At 36.2% G+C, this 18822-nt stretch overlaps 2 protein-coding genes across 3 annotated transcripts in view; both read left to right on the top strand.

The window, feature by feature from the left end:
- syt2b (synaptotagmin IIb) overlaps positions 1–15245 on the top strand; it is a 44382-nt gene extending 29137 nt beyond the window's left edge. Inside the window, exons 3-9 of one of the 2 annotated variants that reach the window (XM_081380217.1) lie at positions 1310–1470; positions 5754–5885; positions 7127–7294; positions 9448–9615; positions 10328–10445; positions 10544–10677; positions 11837–15245. In XM_081380217.1, the coding sequence (XP_081236343.1) occupies positions 1310–1470; positions 5754–5885; positions 7127–7294; positions 9448–9615; positions 10328–10445; positions 10544–10677; positions 11837–12052 (1097 nt within the window). In that variant the 3' untranslated portion in view covers positions 12053–15245. The remainder of the gene's footprint in view (positions 1–1309; positions 1471–5753; positions 5886–7126; positions 7295–9447; positions 9616–10327; positions 10446–10543; positions 10678–11836) is intronic. The other variant, XM_081380218.1, reaches the window with a different exon arrangement.
- Positions 15246–16811: 1566 nt separating this feature from the next.
- manbal (mannosidase beta like) lies at positions 16812–18430 on the top strand. The gene is made up of 3 exons (XM_081380611.1): positions 16812–16939; positions 17100–17257; positions 17987–18430. The coding sequence occupies exons 2-3, from the start codon at positions 17108–17110 to the stop codon at positions 18098–18100; spliced, it is 264 nt and encodes an 87-aa protein (XP_081236737.1). The 5' UTR covers positions 16812–16939; positions 17100–17107; the 3' UTR covers positions 18101–18430.
- Positions 18431–18822: the final 392 nt, after the last annotated feature.

The raw sequence follows: 18822 nt of genomic DNA, 5'->3' as shown, positions 1-18822 counted from the left end.
ACAGTGGCTACTGCAGTTGAATTTTCCTATTGGAAGTTGTGGTACACTCTGACGTCAGAGGGTACCAGCTAACCACGCCCTTGCCTGCAGAGAGATACGTCTCAGATGCACGCCCCCTCTCCACTGGGCTCTGCCTACTTTTCCAGCATTTTTCAAATATTGCCAGTGGGTGGAGTCAGGCTCTGACCAGGGGTTTAGTTACCCTTTAAAAAATTAATATGCTGTATCTGGAATTTTTATTTCTAATTTGCACCGTAATGTCACTCTTTACATTGTCGTCTTCTGTCTGGCCGTGGTGCTGGCTAGGCAGAACTGCGGATCGTAGGCTACCACACAAGTCTTGTGACCATTTAGTACAGTTATAGGCATCTAAATATGCATATGCCTTCAGTTTCTCTTTACCCTCGGTTTCTCTATCGGGCGGTGTAGAAGTCAGGCCACTCAACCAGAGGTAGCGTTGACGTTAATCCTGTCAGATCGTCCATCCATTGAATGAGCGTGTACGGGACAGCCAATCTGAGATGTCCGTTAAAATTAACTTTTGCAAGTAAATCGCGGTCCTGGACAGTGAGTGACCTTGCACATTAAGATAAAATCGTATTTTCTCCAGTCATTGTTAAAAAACAAGCTAACAAAACTTCAACGTTAGTGAAGCGGCCAGAGGGATCTTTCTGCCTCCACCTAAGCTCCGCCCACACAAAAACGTCACCATGTTTACTGACTGAAAAGGGGTCTATAAGATCATATAGGAATACGATACCTTGAATAGCAAGTCCATATATGGTCAGTTTCTGGCTAGATCATCACATATATGTTTGGATCCAGGAGGACCCTTCCTCCATTTGAACACAGAGGTCCACATAATGAAGAACAGATGTAGCCAGAACCTTTCCTACTGAACAAAGAAATCCTTCTCTGTGATACACTGCATGCTGAGACAATAATATCTAACAGTCCTGCAGAGATGTTTTACAGTCTCGCTAGATCAAGAAAATCAATACGCTAGTGCATCATTATGCTGAAGATGTTTTATGGATTTAAATTCTAGCCAAATTGTTCGACCCTCAAAGTTTTGAGCAAACCTAGAAGTGCAATGCGATAAAGAGAAAATTCTTATAACCCTTCAAATCGACATGCAATCTCAATTCAGTTCGTAAAACGTTAATTAAAAACATGTCATTGTTTCATGTCATAACTCGCTCTATCTTTTTTTTGGCTGGTGTCAAATATCACCTTCGAGGAATGACCCTCCACACGTCACCTGATGTCTGAATGACTCTTTGTTTTGTTTTCCCATGATGCTCTGCAGTGCCTCCATGGGCGCTCATCGCCATCGCTGTTGTGGCCGCGCTCCTCGTCCTCACCTGCTGCTTCTGTATCATTAAGAAATGCTGCTGTAAGAAGAAGAAGAACAAGAAAGGCAAAAAGGGAAAGGACGGCTTCAACATGAAGAACATGCAGGGTGGCGACGTATGTAACGGTGTTCAATAGCACCCACCATGACCCCATTAAATAATGTAGTTAAAACCTGATGCACACTTCAATCAGAATTAAAACTAGATTATATTAAAGTCTGTATTAACTGGGCATATCAACGGAAATTAGCATTGCATCATTAAGAAATGAAAACAAGCCTCAGACCACTTTAGTATGGGTTATACTGATTATGATTATGAGTCTGTTATGTGATTAGCTTCATGGTTTGCTTTATTGTGTTTGTGAGTAATGTGAGTGTTTTGTTTTCTTTGAAGAGAAATGGTACACTGGATGTTCCAGAACATGTTTCTCTTGTGATTTTGATCATAAAAAGATAGGAGCTTTAAGGGTCATTCTACAAAATGAGTGTCTTTAATTATGTAATAGTTATATAATGAAATAACGTTACAGAATATTACATTCAGTAGTTCGCCTGCACATTCGGCCTTAAAGGTTAATAATAAACTAACTTGGCTTGCCGTCCTTGGAGGAGGCTCGGACCCGAGGCTCGGCTTGAGCTCCGAGTTAAAACCCCCCCATGATGGAATTGCGCATTAAATTAAAAGGATAGAGATAATTTACTGGAGGAGAAGGGGAGGAGTAGCCTGGCTTCGCCCTCCTACGTACTTCCGCTCAATTTTCATTTTCCTTCAGTACTCCGTCTGGGTTTGCGGTGTATTCGTGGGTTTTCTCCGACCTCAACGATGATGTTGAGGTCGTGTGCTAGTTTGGGTTGTAGGGTTATGTCACGACCAAACGTTAGCGATTGGTTATGGCAGATCCAATAGTTCTTAAAGGGTTAGTTCACCCAAAAATGAAAATTCTGTCACTAATTACTCTCCCTCATGTTGTTCCAACCCCGTAAGACCTTCATTCATCTTCGGAACACAAATTAAGATATTTTTGATTAAATCTGAGAGCTGATCACTCCTCCATAGGCTTCTATGTGATTGAAACTTGCTGGCCCAGAAAAGTTATTAAAGAGATCGTTAATATAGTCCAAGTGACTACAGTGGCTCAATCTTAAGTTTATCAAGCGACGAGAATACTTTTGTGCGCAAAAAACAAACAAAAATAACGACTTTATTCCACTATTCATTTCCTTCTCTCTGGGCCTCGTAGTGTTTAAGTGTAGCGCGTCTGTGTTGCACGTCACCACGCATCACACACATGACAAGCGTCGACCAATAGTGAGCCTACGTGGTGACGTGCAACACAGACGCGCTACGCTTAAACACTACGTAAACTAACTCGAGGCCCAGAGAGAAGGAAATGAATAGTAGAATAAAGTCGTTATTTTTGTTTGTTTTTGCACACAAAAAGTATTCTCGTCGCTTGATAAACTTAAGATTGAGCCACTGGAGTTACTTGGACTATATTAACGATCTCTTTAATAACTTTTCTGGGCCAGCAAGTTTCAATCACATAGAAGCAAAAATATCACAAAAATATCTTAATTTGTGTTCCGAAGATGAACGAATGTCTTACGGGGTTGGAACAACATGAGGGAGAGTAATTACTGACAGAATTTTCATTTTTGGGTGAACTAACCCTTTAACTTCAACAGAGTACCTGCCTTCAAGGAAGTTAACGTTTGTCAATGGATAGTGGCCAGACTCTCTGTGCAAATGAAATGTACGAGAGTCTGGTAGGACCAGGCTAGGCGAGGAGATGACGTGGTGTCTACTGCTTATATAGTACGCTCGTAATGATGATTGACAGGACTGAATGTTTAGGCTCCTCCCAAACCTATGTTTTGAACTTAATTTAATAGTACAGCACGTTAATATTGAGTAACTTACATTTTATATGCAATATTATCAGTTACTTTGAGCAAAAATGGTTGCAACTTGTAATGTAAACCAGTTCCAGGGTTGCCTTTCAAATGATTCAACAAGTCGTTCAAAAAGACAGTCACTTAAATTGTTGCTGAATGGATCAGTTGAGCGAATGATTCAGTGACTCAGTCATAAAAACAGTTGAGTTAGTAATTACTTTGCGACCGCTAAAAAGTATGTTTTATGTACATATTCGCCATGTTGTCATTATCATGTGACGTACCATGGTCAGTTGCGTTGCTTTACTTCCATTTACAAGTCCTCTCCTGTGGCCTCATGGGATAGTAAAGTGTCCATCAAATGCACACTTCAGAATCTCGCTGGAAGTAGTAGGTCATCCGGGGACTTTTAGCCTCCTCTTTTATGAGTTCTGTGAATTCGGACATGCTTCTTTTGTCACATACATGTAGTGAAGAATGCGATTCAATTTCCACCACCTACTGGCACAACAATGTAATTGACAAAAAGTGTCACTGCAAAATCCCCACCTTTAATTTTCACATTTTCTCTGCATACGTATCTCTGCATGTAAAATATGTTAAGAGTGCAATTTAATAAGACATTTTTGGTCTGATAAAATATACATCTACAAGCTTACAGAAAAGACACTCATTTCATGATATGATCCTTAAATCATTTGCCAAACTGTGTCAAGCCTTTATTCATACAGATGTCTTAAACATCACAGTGTCATTTCTCCAAATGGTTCTCTTGGTGTTTTACTGTCTTGACTGTCTTTCGTTGTGTTTTTTGGTGTGTTGTGAGTTCAACCTCTCCCTCTCTCTCTGCTCTCCTTCCTCCCGCTATGTGTCTAATGCGCCGCATTTCTTGACGCTCATGGCGTCGGCGCTACGGTAGGTGTACGGATGAACGGCACAGCTGTTTCGCTGAGTGCTAGCACCGCGTGGGTGGGATTGGATGGAATGGCTGTTGTTGTAACTTCCTTGTTTTAAGGCTTTTGTACCTGCTGCTTGAAAAGAATACAATTAAAAACAAAGGAAAGTTACAATGCGAATGAAAACCCCACTTAAGTAGACCAAAAAAGAATGATAATACAATAACAAAGAGACATAAATGTGTAGGAGGTGTGAATGGAATAAGAGATTATTAACCCACTAATACTGGCAAGATGTTTTGAGTTAGCAAGAGACGACCCACGAAACTCACTATGAATGCATGTGTTTAAAGGGCATGGCTGTTTTAACTGCACTGGAAGTCCTGATAGCAGTAAACCTTAAAATATCTAAAAAAAATGTTTTGTGCTTATCATATAAGCTCTTGTTCTATGATCATATAATCAGTTCAATTTAATGTAATACAAATATATGATGTTTTTTCAAAACATATGATCAATTAGCACATATTCTGCTTTGCCCTTTAATTGCTATATGAATATGGTTAGGAACTGACTTGAGAGTGACAATTTTTGTTTGGTGGCACATTAAAACATCTTTAATCAGTTTACTTATGTCCTAATGGAAAATTTAGATTTTTTTCTTTTAAATTAAGTTAAACTTTTAAACCCCAATTTCTCACAATGTCATGCACATAACACATTATAACATAATAATTCTGTTATGCAGCATCTTCACATAAAGTGACCCCAAAAAATATTTAAACACTTCAGCCACACTCAACAATGTCAGAATGTCATCGCATTAGATAACAAAATATCAAAAGATGCACTTTATTTGATATGTTGAAATATCATTTAAATGAGGTATAGATTGATATAGGTATAATGTATTTAAAACCCTTGATCTAATGAAGTGTGGCTTAGTGTCCAAATACATTTTTGGGGCCAATTATGACCTATTTGTGTAAACAAAAAAATGAGTCCTGCACACATTATAGATTTTTTTTCTCTTCCTGCAGTTTGGATGATGTTCAGAAATACACAAGAACGACATGTCAGCATTTCATATGCCCAGAATAGCACAAAGGAGTCTGTTCTTCTTTAAACATTTGCTGTTCATCGCTTATTCCCCGGAGTATCACTGATGAACTGTTAAATTTATCATGCTGATGATGAGAAAATGCTTGCACACTGAATTATGCATATCAATAAAAGCTCCTTCTCATTGTTTTCTAGTACTTCCAAAGACCTAATTTGAATAGACAGTCAAAATGTAATTTTATTATGGAGGAAGTCAAGCTCTAGAAAATAACATTGCTTCTCAAGATAAGCAAACAGAAAAAAAGTGTCACCAATTAAAATTGTGAACTCGAGTCATTTGCAACATCCAGCCCTGAATGACAGCATTACTCCTATAGTCGGCTATGGCAGATAACTAGCAGGACGGGCCAGATAGAAGCATCTCTCCAACCTTTACTGCAACTGACCGGGCCCTGAGCTTGTGGCATGCTTATAGACAGGAACCACACTCACTTTCAAACCAGATAACAACTTACTTTAACAATTCACCATTTACCCCACAGAAAAACCAGGATGATGATGACGAAGAAGGAGAAACTGGTTTGACAGAGGAGGAGAAAGAGGAAGAGGAAAAAGAAGTGGAGAAACTTGGAAAGCTTCAGTACTCTTTGGATTATGACTTCCAGGATAACAAGGTTATTATAATTATTATATGCTGGAATATGATTAAAATGTTATCCTCTTTGTTAATGACACATATTGCCTGTTATTCATCTAGTCTCATATTAAAATATATTATGATGCATTTGGATACAATTATATGATTAAGTAAGGAAGTAATCAAAAACAATTAAAGAAATAGTTCACCCTAAAATTTTAATTCAGTCGTTATTTATGAAAAGAGCTTGTGTGAAGATTTCTGGTTTTGTGTGGCTCAGAATAAAAAACAGCATGCTTGTGTTTGGAACGACGTGAGACTTTTTATTTTTTTGGTGGGGGTGAACTATTCCTCTAACTAAAACATCTTTTAAAAGTTCCCCGTGGGATGATCTTGGAGAAGGTTTGCGCTCATGCAGTGCTGTATCTTCTCCTAATGACAGTGTTTACCAGGATCTGCTGAGTCACAGCTGTAGCTGGACTTCCTAAATGAGTTTAAACAAACATTAATGACTGTGAACTGTTATTTTTATTATGTTTCTTAACGCAGTCAGAATCAATTTTAATATGCATGAAGTCCCTGGATATTGCTAGAGTATCATTACACTGGAACAGCAGAGCGGAGTTCATGAAAATTACATGTACCGTACACTATTGTACACAAGTTTGGTCAAAAATACAGTAAAAACAATTGTAATTTTAAATATCTGTTTCTATGTGAATATATAGTAAAGTGTAGTTTATTCCTGTGATCAAAGCTGAATTTCAGCATCATTACTCCAGTCTTCAGTGTCACATGATCCTTTGGAAATCATTCTAATATGATGATTTGCTGCTCAAGAAACATTTCTGATTATTATCAATGTTGAAAACAGTTGTGCTGCTGTTTCATATTTTTGTGGAAAATTCTTTGATGAATAGAAATAATTAGTGTCAAATAGAAATAGAGTATTTGTAACATTATAAATCTCTTTAATGCCAATTTTGATCAGCACCCTTGCTGAATAGAAGTTATTTCTGAATAATACTTTCAGTGTATAATTCAATTTAAATTTATGCGTAAAGCCTGTGCCAGACATTTCACAGCCCTTTCAGAGTGAGCTCATCCCAAAGGAAAATTGTGTTATAAATTCCTTAAGAAAATGTCTATTTGCTCTTCATTTAATCTCATTGATATATTAAAGAGATCTCATTTGGGATTCTATATTATTTAACAAGAAATTCTTTTCATGTATTAAATCTCTTGCTTCTATTTTTCCCACTGCGTTTTTATCCACAGCTGACAGTGGGAATCTTGCAGTGTGCCGACTTGATTTCCATGGACTCTGGCGGAACATCCGATCCTTACGTTAAAGTGTTCATCCTACCAGATAAGAAGAAAAAGTTTGACACCAAGGTGCACAAAAAGACCCTCAACCCAGTGTTCAATGAAACCTTTGTCTTCAAGGTAAGCTGTTCACCACTTTTAAACGACTCATTGTAATGTCAATTATTGTATTGGTCAAATATTGATGTGTAATATCATCCTAAAAGACAGCATATGTTCTAATTAAAGGGATACTTCAGGATTTAGCATTAAGCTTTGTATTAGTAGAAAACCCTTTGTGTTTTCGAATTATCGTGCTTTCCACCCTCATATCCCTCTGAGACGAGAGATTTATGCATTTTTTGTCTGGAAAAAATCTTCCGATGACGCAAAAATCATCATTTTTTCAGGCTAGAGACTACAGCCAGTAGGAGGCGCTGTCCTGCATGCTTTCAACCCGCCCATAGAGAGTGGGATCTCACTCACAGAATGTACACATAGTGTCAGCCATCTTTTTTTGGAAGCTAAGCTAGCAGGCTCTTGTTCTGTGGAGAAAGCTGAGTAGTAGGGGTTACCATCCTCTTTTTCCCGGACATGTCCGGCTGTCGAGATCGTCCAAAATGTCCGGGATTCAGCTTTTGCTTTCTGCAGTCGCCATTCATTGTTTACATGCACACCTTTTGTTTCAATCTAACTGAATTCAGTCCGATTGGTGAATCTGAATGTAAAGTTTACATGAACGCTAAACAAGTGATCGGTTGATGTGCTTTTTAACATTGCTAAGAAAATTCCCGCTCCTCCGTCGCTCATCAGTCATCACGCCACCGGCCTCGCGCCGTTCTCCCGCGCCCCTCAGTCTCGTCCTGCTCGCCACAGTAAACATAATGAATGGCGACTGTAGAACGCAAAAGCTGAATCCCGGACATTTTGTGGGTTCTCGAAATCCCGGGCAGACTTGTCACGGAGACTCACTGGTAGCCTAGTCTTGTTGTTTAACTGTGCGCTCTTACTGGTAGGCGTGGCTTGGGAGTGGCCTCCTAGGGCAGCGAAGCAAGTGCATTCTGGGAGTTGTTGTCTTTCATCCACATGAGCCGAAAATAAATTTTCTGGCTTTTCTAAGTCTAGAAGGCACCAACTTACTAAAATAATTTCACATTTCTACTACATAAATGACTCATTTTAAATACACATTCATCTTTCCAGAGGTGAAGTATCCCTTTAATCAAGTAATATATAATAAAACTATATATAATATAATAAAACTAACTGGCCTAACATTTATGGAATAAAGCAGAAGTAGTGATTTGCCTTCAGTGATGCTGGTGTGTCATTAGTGTTCATTGGCAGTTTTCTGCAACACCAGCGTTTTGGTCCTAAAGCTTCCAGCTGTTCCCGAATGAGCTTTACTTTCGGTAATGAGCTCCGGAGGGGCCGCGGATCCTCTGGTGGTCACCGCTAGAGTCTAACAGTCTCTCACGCTGAGAAAACTGATCTAGGACAGGAACAATTGGCCATCTTTAAAGCCCCTGCCTTACAGTGAGAACGGATGACTGTGTTTCTAAAAATGGATCGGCCGTAACGGTACGAGCGAGAAAACAAAGACAACTGAGGAGGAGCTTTTTACAAGTAGTTATTTTTCACAGATGATTAGAAAAATGAGCTGTAAATGCAAATATATAAATATATATATATGTTTAAAAAAAGGCTTTGTTTAAATTTTAATACATTTTATAATATATTTTAATATATTATACTATTTGATTATATATTATAAATGTGTATATATAAAAAAAAATTATAGGTTTGATTGGCATAGTCACAAATTTTTAAGATATTTTAAGATATTGTACTTTGTGATTATATATGTGTATGGGTTTGGATTCACAAAGTCGCTTGTTTTTTATAATAATAATAATAATAATAATAATAGATTATTTATTATGATTTGATATTTTAATAGTTAAAAAATTAAAAAGCAGGCTTTAATTCACATCTAATTCACATAATATATTATACAATTTAATCATACATTATAATTTTATATTTTAATATTTAAAAAATGTTTATAGGCTTAGACATTTTATAAGAATATATTTAATTTTCTCAAAAAATTCTAAAATATGTATTTGATTATCTCTCTCTCTATACCTTTCTATCTATCTGTCTATCTGTGGCAGAACAGTTTGCATCTCCTTTATATAACAATACTCAAAGGACATTATGTTCCACACTCAGATTTATCACTCGGTTTGAAATCTGTTTATGTCAATTCTTCTCAATGGTTTCCACATTAGATGCCGTACGAGGAGCTGGGTGGGAAGACACTGGTCATGTGTGTGTACGACTATGACCGCTTCTCCAAACACGACATCATCGGTGAGGTGAAACTACCCATGAACACTCTGGATCTGGGTCAGCCGATTGAAGAGTGGAGAGACCTGGAAAACGCTGAGAAAGAGGAGGTTAGTATTAAAGGGGTGGTATAATGCCCTTTTCACAAGATGTAAAATAAGTCTCTGATGTCCCCAGAGTGTGTATGTGAAGTTTTAGCTCAAAATACCCCACAGATATTTTTATATAGCATGTTAAAGTTGTCACTTTTTGAGGGTGAGCAAAAACGCACCGTTTTGTGACTGTTCCTTTAAATGCAAATGAGCTGCTGCTCCCGGCACAGGGGGCGGAGCTTCAACAGCTGCACTCACAAAGACATGCACTGAAAATTTCTAAAACTTTTAGCCTTTTAATTTTAACAATAATGGAGAGACTCAAGAAGAAGTGACAACATGTAGACAACATTTCTGAATGATTAGTTGATGAATTTATGTAGCTTATCTGTGGTTATCTTCTAGTCAATGATTAGCATATTCTGTCTTGATAATCTATAAATCGTGTTCCTGGGGGCGGGTTTATGTAAATTCTAGGGTTGGTGATCTCCCTTTGAACTTTGAGCATTGTAACTTTGCAGATGTTGTTTATGCTCAAACAGCAACATTACACACTAACTAAAGTTAGAAAAGTGAAATATTCAACCACCCCTTTAAATGATCTGATATTATGATCATCGATTTTTAATGAATTAACGATTTGAAAAGAAAGTAAGCAGTTGTGTTGCAGATGCGTTAAATCGGTCTCCTCAAATGCATTTGTAGATGATCTCTCATCTTTTCCACACAGCCTGAGAAGCTTGGTGACATCTGCATTTCCCTGCGTTACGTTCCTACTGCGGGAAAACTGACCGTTTGCATCCTCGAGGCCAAGAACCTGAAGAAGATGGACGTGGGCGGCTTGTCTGGTGAGAACTGAGATATATTAGTCTCCAGCTCCCTGAGACTCCAGCAAGAAATGTTTAATATATTTGATGCAATTAACTCGACATTTGCCCTTTGGCAGACCCGTATGTGAAGATCCAGCTATTGCAGAATGGAAAGCGTCTAAAGAAGAAGAAGACTACAGTGAAGAAGAACACACTGAACCCGTACTACAATGAATCCTTCAGCTTTGAGATCCCTCTGGAGCAAATGCAGGTGGATTATGCAGTTAGACCGAGTTTCTACCAGAATAAACTATATTTTTATATATTAAACTATTATATTATATTATATTATATTATATATTAGGGCTGTCAAAAGATTAATCGCGATTAATCGCATCCAAAATAAAAGTTTGTGTTTAAATAATATATGTGTGTGTACTGTGTATAATTAAATTTGTATATATAAATACACACACATGCTTGTATATATTTAAGAAAAATGTGTAATTTATATATAAAAAAATTATATTTATATATAATATAATTTATATATAAATATATACAGTATATGTATGCAAATATTTCTTAAATATATACATGCATGTGTGTGTATTTATATATACAAAATAATTATACAGAGTACACACATATATTATGTAAACATAAACTTTTATTTTGGATGCGATTAATCGCGATTAATCTTTTGACAGCCCTAATTATATTATATTATATTATATTATATTATATTATATTATATTATATTATATTATATTATATTATATTATATTATATTATATTATATTATATTATATTATATTATTAAAAAATAAAAAAGTCTATAGATTTTGATTCACATAGTCACAAACATTTAATATATTCAATTTTATTATAAATTATAATTTAATATTTAAAAGAATGTTTATAGGTAATTTGATTTGAATAGTCACAAAGGTTTAATATATTAAAATATTATAGTATGTCATCATTATATATTATAATTTCTATTTCAATATTTAAAAAAATAAGAAATAGTTAAAAAGTGAGACTTTATTCACTTTTTTCAGGAATTCTCAGTTGTTTATAGTTTTTTTTTTATTATTATATTCCTGAATGTGCAAGTATGTTATTTAGCATATACCAAAATTGAAGTTTACATTTTTTGCTAAAATGAAATAAAAAGATGATCACAAAATTTGTTTTTATTGGGTTTGGGTTCACATATTTTTAATATACTTTAGGACATAATATCTGATTGTATATTTTGATTTTATGTTTTAATATTTGAAATATGAAAAATGTAAGCTTTAATTCACAGTCATAAACTTTTAATATATTTTAAAATATAATACTATTTAATTATACATAATAATTTTTTATAATAAAATATAAATTATAAAAATATAATTTTCTGATTTGTTTTTCTACTTTAGAAAATCATCGTGGTGGTGACGGTCTTCGACTACGACAAGATCGGCAAGAACGATGCCATTGGGAAGATCTTCATCGGCAGCAAAGCCCAAAGCACAGCGCTGAAACACTGGTCCGACATGTTGGCCAACCCGCGCCGCCCAATCGCCCAGTGGCATCCACTCCAACCAGAGGAAGATATCGACGGCGCTCTGGCCGCCCTGAATGCCAAGAAGTAACTTCTCACATCTCAGCCTGACTAACCCACTAACTAACCAACCCAGCACTGCATGACCCCCCACACTCATCCGTACGCGCGCTGCCAGTTTGTTTCACATAACGACCACCAAAAACACTGAATACTCTAAAGAATATACTTGAAAAGATGAACAATATCACATGTTCGCCACATAGCGAAAACCGAGGCAGGAGAAATGGAAAAATGTGACAGAAAGAACGTTTGCACATGTAAATGTGCACCTAAATTATGGAAGCAAAATGGCAGTAGAAGTAGCCAGCAAGAATGATATTTTGCCCAGCGTTTTCCACATTGCAGCCTAAATTTCCCAGTCAAATACACTGATTGTGTCCAAAATTCAAAGTGCACAAATGATCAGTAAACGACTTTAAATCAGTAAACGTAAAAATATTTTTGGGTTTTTGCAGTTTCCCTTCAACATGTCACATTATTCTACATTTTCAGCTAGTTAACTTGGATTTTATGTAATAAGAGGTTTTTATTTCATCTCATGAACAGGAAGTGCAAATAATGCTGAGTTTATGTTACAAATATCCACACATTTTCACATTTAACAAAGCAATGATCACGTTCAGTTAAGCATCCCGGGAGAAGTAACTAGTGTAAGACAGAGTTGTTTACATAGTAAATCAGGCCTTTCGTCGGAGTTGAATCATCAGACACGTTGGCGTTTATGTGCCCAAAAGAAAGAAGATTCAGGTCTGTGGTTTTGTAATAGTGCAGTTAAATAGGACTGTATTAATAAATGGGAATACATGGGCTAATAATTCATGAGATGTTGCAATATACTGTACATTAATGTTAAATTCCACACTAGTCAAGCATGTTTACACATAGTCAGTGTAAAGACATATACTGTATCGCTGCGATTACAGTGCCAAATCCAGATGTTCATATCTCTCATATATAAATCTGGCAGGCTTCGTGTTCACTAAAGCTGGCTGTGAATGTTTCCTGGGATCATACGAATGAAATTTGCACTCCTTGGAGAGATTTTCACGATCTCTGCGTATTTGAATACCTGGTTGACGTCACTGCCTTGAGCTCATCCAGTAAACTCCTCTCTCTGAGATGCCAAAGTGTTTAGTGGAAAGGAATGGTTAGTGGCGTGTGGTAAACTTCACCCACATATAAAATAAAGCAATCCAGATCCACTCGACTCCAGCTCCATCCCCAGCGATGCTTGTGTATATATGCATTGATCAAATCGGTTTCTACAGCATGTCCCTATAAATTGATGTACATAGAAGCATGTTTTAAAGATAGAGCATAATTATATTGTGTATGTGTGGCATTTGTCATTTTGATAATAAAATGTAGAGGAAAGATATAATGCACTGAATGCACATTTTATGAAATCGCCCTGAAAGGGTGTAAGACGTTTAAGAATATATTAATATAGAGTTTTTAAAATAAAAAAAAACCTTTTGAACTAAGAGGTGTGTGTAACGTGAGTGTTAGACTCATGCTTGTGGTGTCAGTTTGACTTGATTTGCATTTATTTCTTTTTTATTGTCCAGTCAACATGTATTTTGTCACTGTGTTTATTCTGTCCTGTTGATGTGAAAATAAGAAATAAAAATGTTCAGTTTGTGAATTTACAGGAATGTCTTGTTAGGGTGAATCTCAGAAAAACATGTCAAGGTCACGTTTCACCAGAAAATCAGAAGAAACAAATGCGTAAAGAAAATTAAGCCTTTTTTTTAAGGGCCACTACGTGTTTTTTGCATTAAAATAATGATAATTTAATGGGGAAATGTGCTTAATTTGTATGATACCAATGCAAAAGTAAAAAAGGCTGCATTTTCTTTCTTTCTTTTGATTTGGGTGTGAAACGTGACCTGAACGAGGTTCATCTGATAATGTACAGTGTGTAAAACCGCGTTCTGAAACTAGAAGCCATATGCATGGGCCCTCGCAAGAGCTCATCGTTTCTGGATGAAAACAAACACCTCAACAGAAATCAATAATCATAACCTTCACGCATTTGAGCCAAAATGATGTGAGAGCGCAGAAGTGCAACTGTCTGTTCAAAGACGGGTTTTGTTTTGTAATTCTTCACAATATAAGCAAGGTGTGAGTATTGGCAGGTACGAAAGTGATGCCCTCATGTTTTCTCAGTAACATATATTCTCACAATTGCTTGCAAAAACGTAGTAAGAGACGTATTATGGTGATCCACATGTACAATGGCATGACTTTATTATGCAGTGTGTGTGTACAGTTCACAACCAGCTCAACTTTTTTTTCTTTGTACATTTAATTTTGGGATTTTTGAGACGAGTTTGCATATGATTTTCTGAATAACTACACTTGATTTTCCTAACATTGATTCAGAATTATTCAATGTAACATTTCCATATGTTAGAAGGGCGCTGATTGTTTGTCTATATCAAAGTACATATAGAAGCCAAGATGGATAATTAATAATCAAAGATAATGGCCGTTCTATATGTTCTCATATTTATTGAATTCTCCTTCAGTTCCTTCATTGAATGTTCGGTCTGTTGTGTGTAATAATTGCATTTTTTTATACGACTCTCTGTTTTGGTTGAACAGCCTTGGACTGTCTAACTGCTACTTAGGAATATTTGTCCGCTTCTGTGTGTTGTACTTCGTTCGCATTAGGACCAATGTAGAATAGTGTCTTAATGTTTCTTCTGTGGACGTGAATTAAAACTGCAGGGGTCTGGTGTTCCTCTGCAGTGCAAGCAACAAAATCCCAGTCTTCCCTGGGACACTGTGGATGCCAGTCGACTGGCCCCTTCCTTCCCTCTCTGTGTTCAGACAGGTTTCCATTCTTATATGGGATCATATAGTCACAAAGACCTTCCCAATGCAATACTGCCAACATCTCAGCTTACTAACATCTCCTAACACTCCCCGATTCATCGTGTAAAGACTCTTCCAAAGAACTGACGCCTTCCTTTCCTTTTCCGTTCGTGCCGTGTCGTCGACTCCTCTCGTGGATGCTTTGGCATGCTTTGAATTCCCCTTCTACAAATGAACACTTGGGCCAGTGAAGAAAAAGAAAGCCTTTCCTCTGGCGATTCGTGTAGCTTATTCTTGTCATCCTGTACAACCGATGTGAAAACCAACCGATAGAACGTCTACATGCAGATTTATCCACGATTAGTTAATCATAGGAAATAAAGATCTTTTAAATATACAGTATTTGTTTGCAGTGGTGTGTGTGTCAGTCCTTGAATGCAGACATGACGGTAGGTTTCGATGGGCTATTTAATTCAATATTTGTATTCATATAGGCTACTGAGGGATTTGTTTCTATAGTACACACAGACGGCTTAGAATAAGACCTTAGTTCAATTATGACATTTAAGTAGCTTTTATAAACGTGCCTTTGAAAAAAATTACTGATGTTCATTTTTTAGACAAAATTATGACATGTCAGTGCAAGTTGCTTTCAGTTAAAACAGCTCAAACATGCATTTTAGTCTGGGACTAGATTAAGCCTTGTCTGTGAAACGGGGGATATGCAAGATACAAGTTTTAAACAGAACAATATTGTCGTTTCTAGTCATATTAAGCTGTGTCCATTTTTGACAATGAAAGCCATCAAATGCACACACACAAAAAAAATCTTCAAATGATTCATGCCTGACACGCACATGAAAATCTGTCACTGAAACCTGTATGAAAATTATAGAAAATACTTATAAAGTTAATTATATACAATAATAATAATTATAATATAATATTATAAGTGCCATCTGAAATTTTCTTCTAGAATGATCATTTTTATCAAGCTTGTATATTAAAGTTCAGTAATTTCACTTAAATGGCAATGGAAATTACCTATTAATTGTCATTTAAGTGAAATTACTGAACTTAAATATACGAACGAGCTTGATAAAAATGACCATTCTAGAAGAAATTTTCAGATGGCACTTAGAGGCTTTTGCATCTTCATATATATTGAATAAAGTAATATGTATATATATATTTTACCTTATTCAATGCAATGAGAACAAGATGTAGGCCTGTTACATACTCACATGATCACATTAACATTAGCTGCCAGGAAATGTAAATAAATAAATTCCAGTGCTTTCAAATCATTACAAGTTTTTAGTTTGTTCCAAAAGATTTACATATATAGTAATTTATAAATTGTGAAAATTTTGGCACTGAGCCCACTTATGTATATGTATTTTAAATAACTGTATAAAGAACTGTTGTTCATTACATTCCAAACTGTCATTCTAAATACAGAAAAGCACATCAAAGACATACATCTCTATCATTCACGAATTTTCTATTGCTAAAGGTTTCTGAATCTTTCCACAAATAACCTTGAGTAAATACAGTGAAGAAACAAGATGCAAACTTATTTGGCAATTTACAGGCTTTGATACAAGATATATTTCACTAAAATAATTCGTGTCCAGTGATAAAAACCATAGACTGTAAAAAAAAAAAAAAACAAAAACAGACCGTAACTGTTGGTGACGTTGATTCACTGTGATTGGTCAATCCTGTCAGTGCTGAGAAAAGTAACGGCTACCACGTGACAAAGCCCGTCCACTTCAGATGTGCTCTGATCAATCATTTACACATGAATAACGTCACCGATTAATATACAATAAATGATTTTGAATTTAAATCATACATAATTAAAATATAAGGTGTATTATTAAAGCCCACCGTATCTGACAATGTGCTGCTGAACATGTTTGTGAGATGTGTCCTCCCGTGCAGCAGGAGGCAGTACAGCTCAATGAAGACAGAAACTCTCAAACGCATTCGAGACAAAGCACTGGATGCGTTTATCTTAAATCTCACAACAAACAAAGGATTCTGCTGTTTTAGTAATCCCAATATTCCATAACACGATTTATATCTACAGGTAACTGGTTTGTTTTATAGATGTATGATATTTTCCGTTACGTGTCAGTTTAGCACTGCCTAACTTGTTTTTAGATGTCTGACGAAGACGTACCATGGTAATACCATGCCCGATGTTCTTGTGAGTGTGTTGTTGTTGATTAATGTGTGTTTATCCTCAGGCTGCATCATGTCTGCAGATCTGGATCTTTCTCCCCCGGAGGTTCCCGAACCCACTTTCTTCGAGAGTCTCTTGCGTTATGGATTATTTCTAGGGGCCATTTTTCAACTCATCTGCATTTTAGCTGTAATTATTCCCACATCCAAGAGCCACGAACAGGTGCGGACAAGTTCTACAATTACAGTTTTGTCGTGATGTCTGACACCGGTCAAAATCTTCATTATAAAACGGATAGTTCCAGTCCTTGATTCTGATTGGCTGAGCCGCGTTCGATGTAAATTACACAACAAACATACACACCTGTGTGACCGCATTACATTAGTATTACTCCGCTCCGCGTCGTGCCTAACAACGCCCCGCGTGCCTAACAACGCCCCTTAGCTGTTCTAAATCCACTGTAAAACACGATTTCAAGGGGCTTATTGCTAAATTTTAAAAAATATATAAATAAATAAATATATATATATAACTTTTATGTACAATTCACTTTAAAAAAAGATCCACATTTCTCATTTACATTCATGGAGATAACATGGACAATGTGCCATGGTTTAATGGAGATTGCTGCCGTCAACTGGAGAATTTAAAATAACATGAAATTTAAACTACAGCTTCAAAGTGTTGCTCAGGGGTATACATCGTTTCACAAGATTTACGTGTAGACATTTAAAAATAATTATTGTAACAATAAAAATGGCTTTTTTTAATGTCTAGACACTACAGGCAAAACTTGTAAAGATGAGCATTTGTCTTAATGTAGTAATGATTAATCAACTGGGGAAGTATGGTGATGTCTATTCATTAACATGTGTAACCTGTTCAGCTCTAGTGTCTTGCCATAAGGGGTTTGAAAATACAACTTTATTCTTCTGTATTTCATGATTGTAGGTGGAGCCGTCGGAGCCGGTCGACACTCGCAGCTCTGAGCAGAACCGCAAGCCGAAGGGACCCGTCCAACAAATCCGACAGAAACTGAAAAAGGAGAGCAAGAAGAAGAGATAGAGTGTGTGTGTGTGTGTGTGTGTATACTGCCTGACTGAGGGAAACATTAAAGTTGCAGCAGGAACCTTGTGTGAGGATTCAGCTGTGGATCTGATCAACTCACGGATGATGGATTGACTTACAGCAGTATTAGAGGATCTGGATCCAGCGAGATATTGTGTAGTTCAGACATTATAACATCTGATTTCAGTTCGGATGTTGCCACGTACTTCAAAACAGTGGGGTTTTTTTTGTTTGTTTTTCACACATTATATATGTATCAGTGTTTTTGAATAATCTTTAGTGTTATTTTAAGTACCTTCATCTGAATAAACTGAGTTCTGCTCGTTTCTTTCTGTGGTGATAACTGTTCAATAATTGTTCAACAATGTGGTGATTATGTTCAATAATAGTATCCAGGGGTAATGTTCAAATGGCACACGATACTTACAAAGAAATATTTTTTAAATTATTTAAATAACATATTTTATAGATTGATTATACATTATCTAAAATGGTGTATTCCCAAATATACACAAGAATGCTCTTATGTTTTTTAAATTAAAATTATAAATGGATTGTTCCTAGTTGGATTAAGTAATAATCATAATGATGTCAATATATAATACATTACTACTAGATTTTATGTTTATAATTAGCTAATAAAATCTCTTAAATGAGCAATAATCATCATGATCAAGAGATGCTTGCTACTTAAAAAGAGGTTAATGAATGGATAAATA

This window comes from Scardinius erythrophthalmus, assembly GCF_964197995.2.
Source record: "Scardinius erythrophthalmus genome assembly, chromosome: 12".
Classification (NCBI taxonomy): domain Eukaryota; kingdom Metazoa; phylum Chordata; class Actinopteri; order Cypriniformes; family Leuciscidae; genus Scardinius; species Scardinius erythrophthalmus.
This window is presented reverse-complemented; position numbering and strand designations above follow the sequence as displayed.

Excerpts from the sequence above, each read along its gene's own strand:
- manbal (XM_081380611.1), top strand. The coding sequence starts at position 17,108 with ATGTCTGCAGATCTGGATCTTTCTCCCCCGGAGGTTCCCGAACCCACT. Across the intron at positions 17,258-17,986 it reads CATCCAAGAGCCACGAACAG|GTGGAGCCGTCGGAGCCGGT; the intron begins GTGCGGACAAGT and ends TCATGATTGTAG.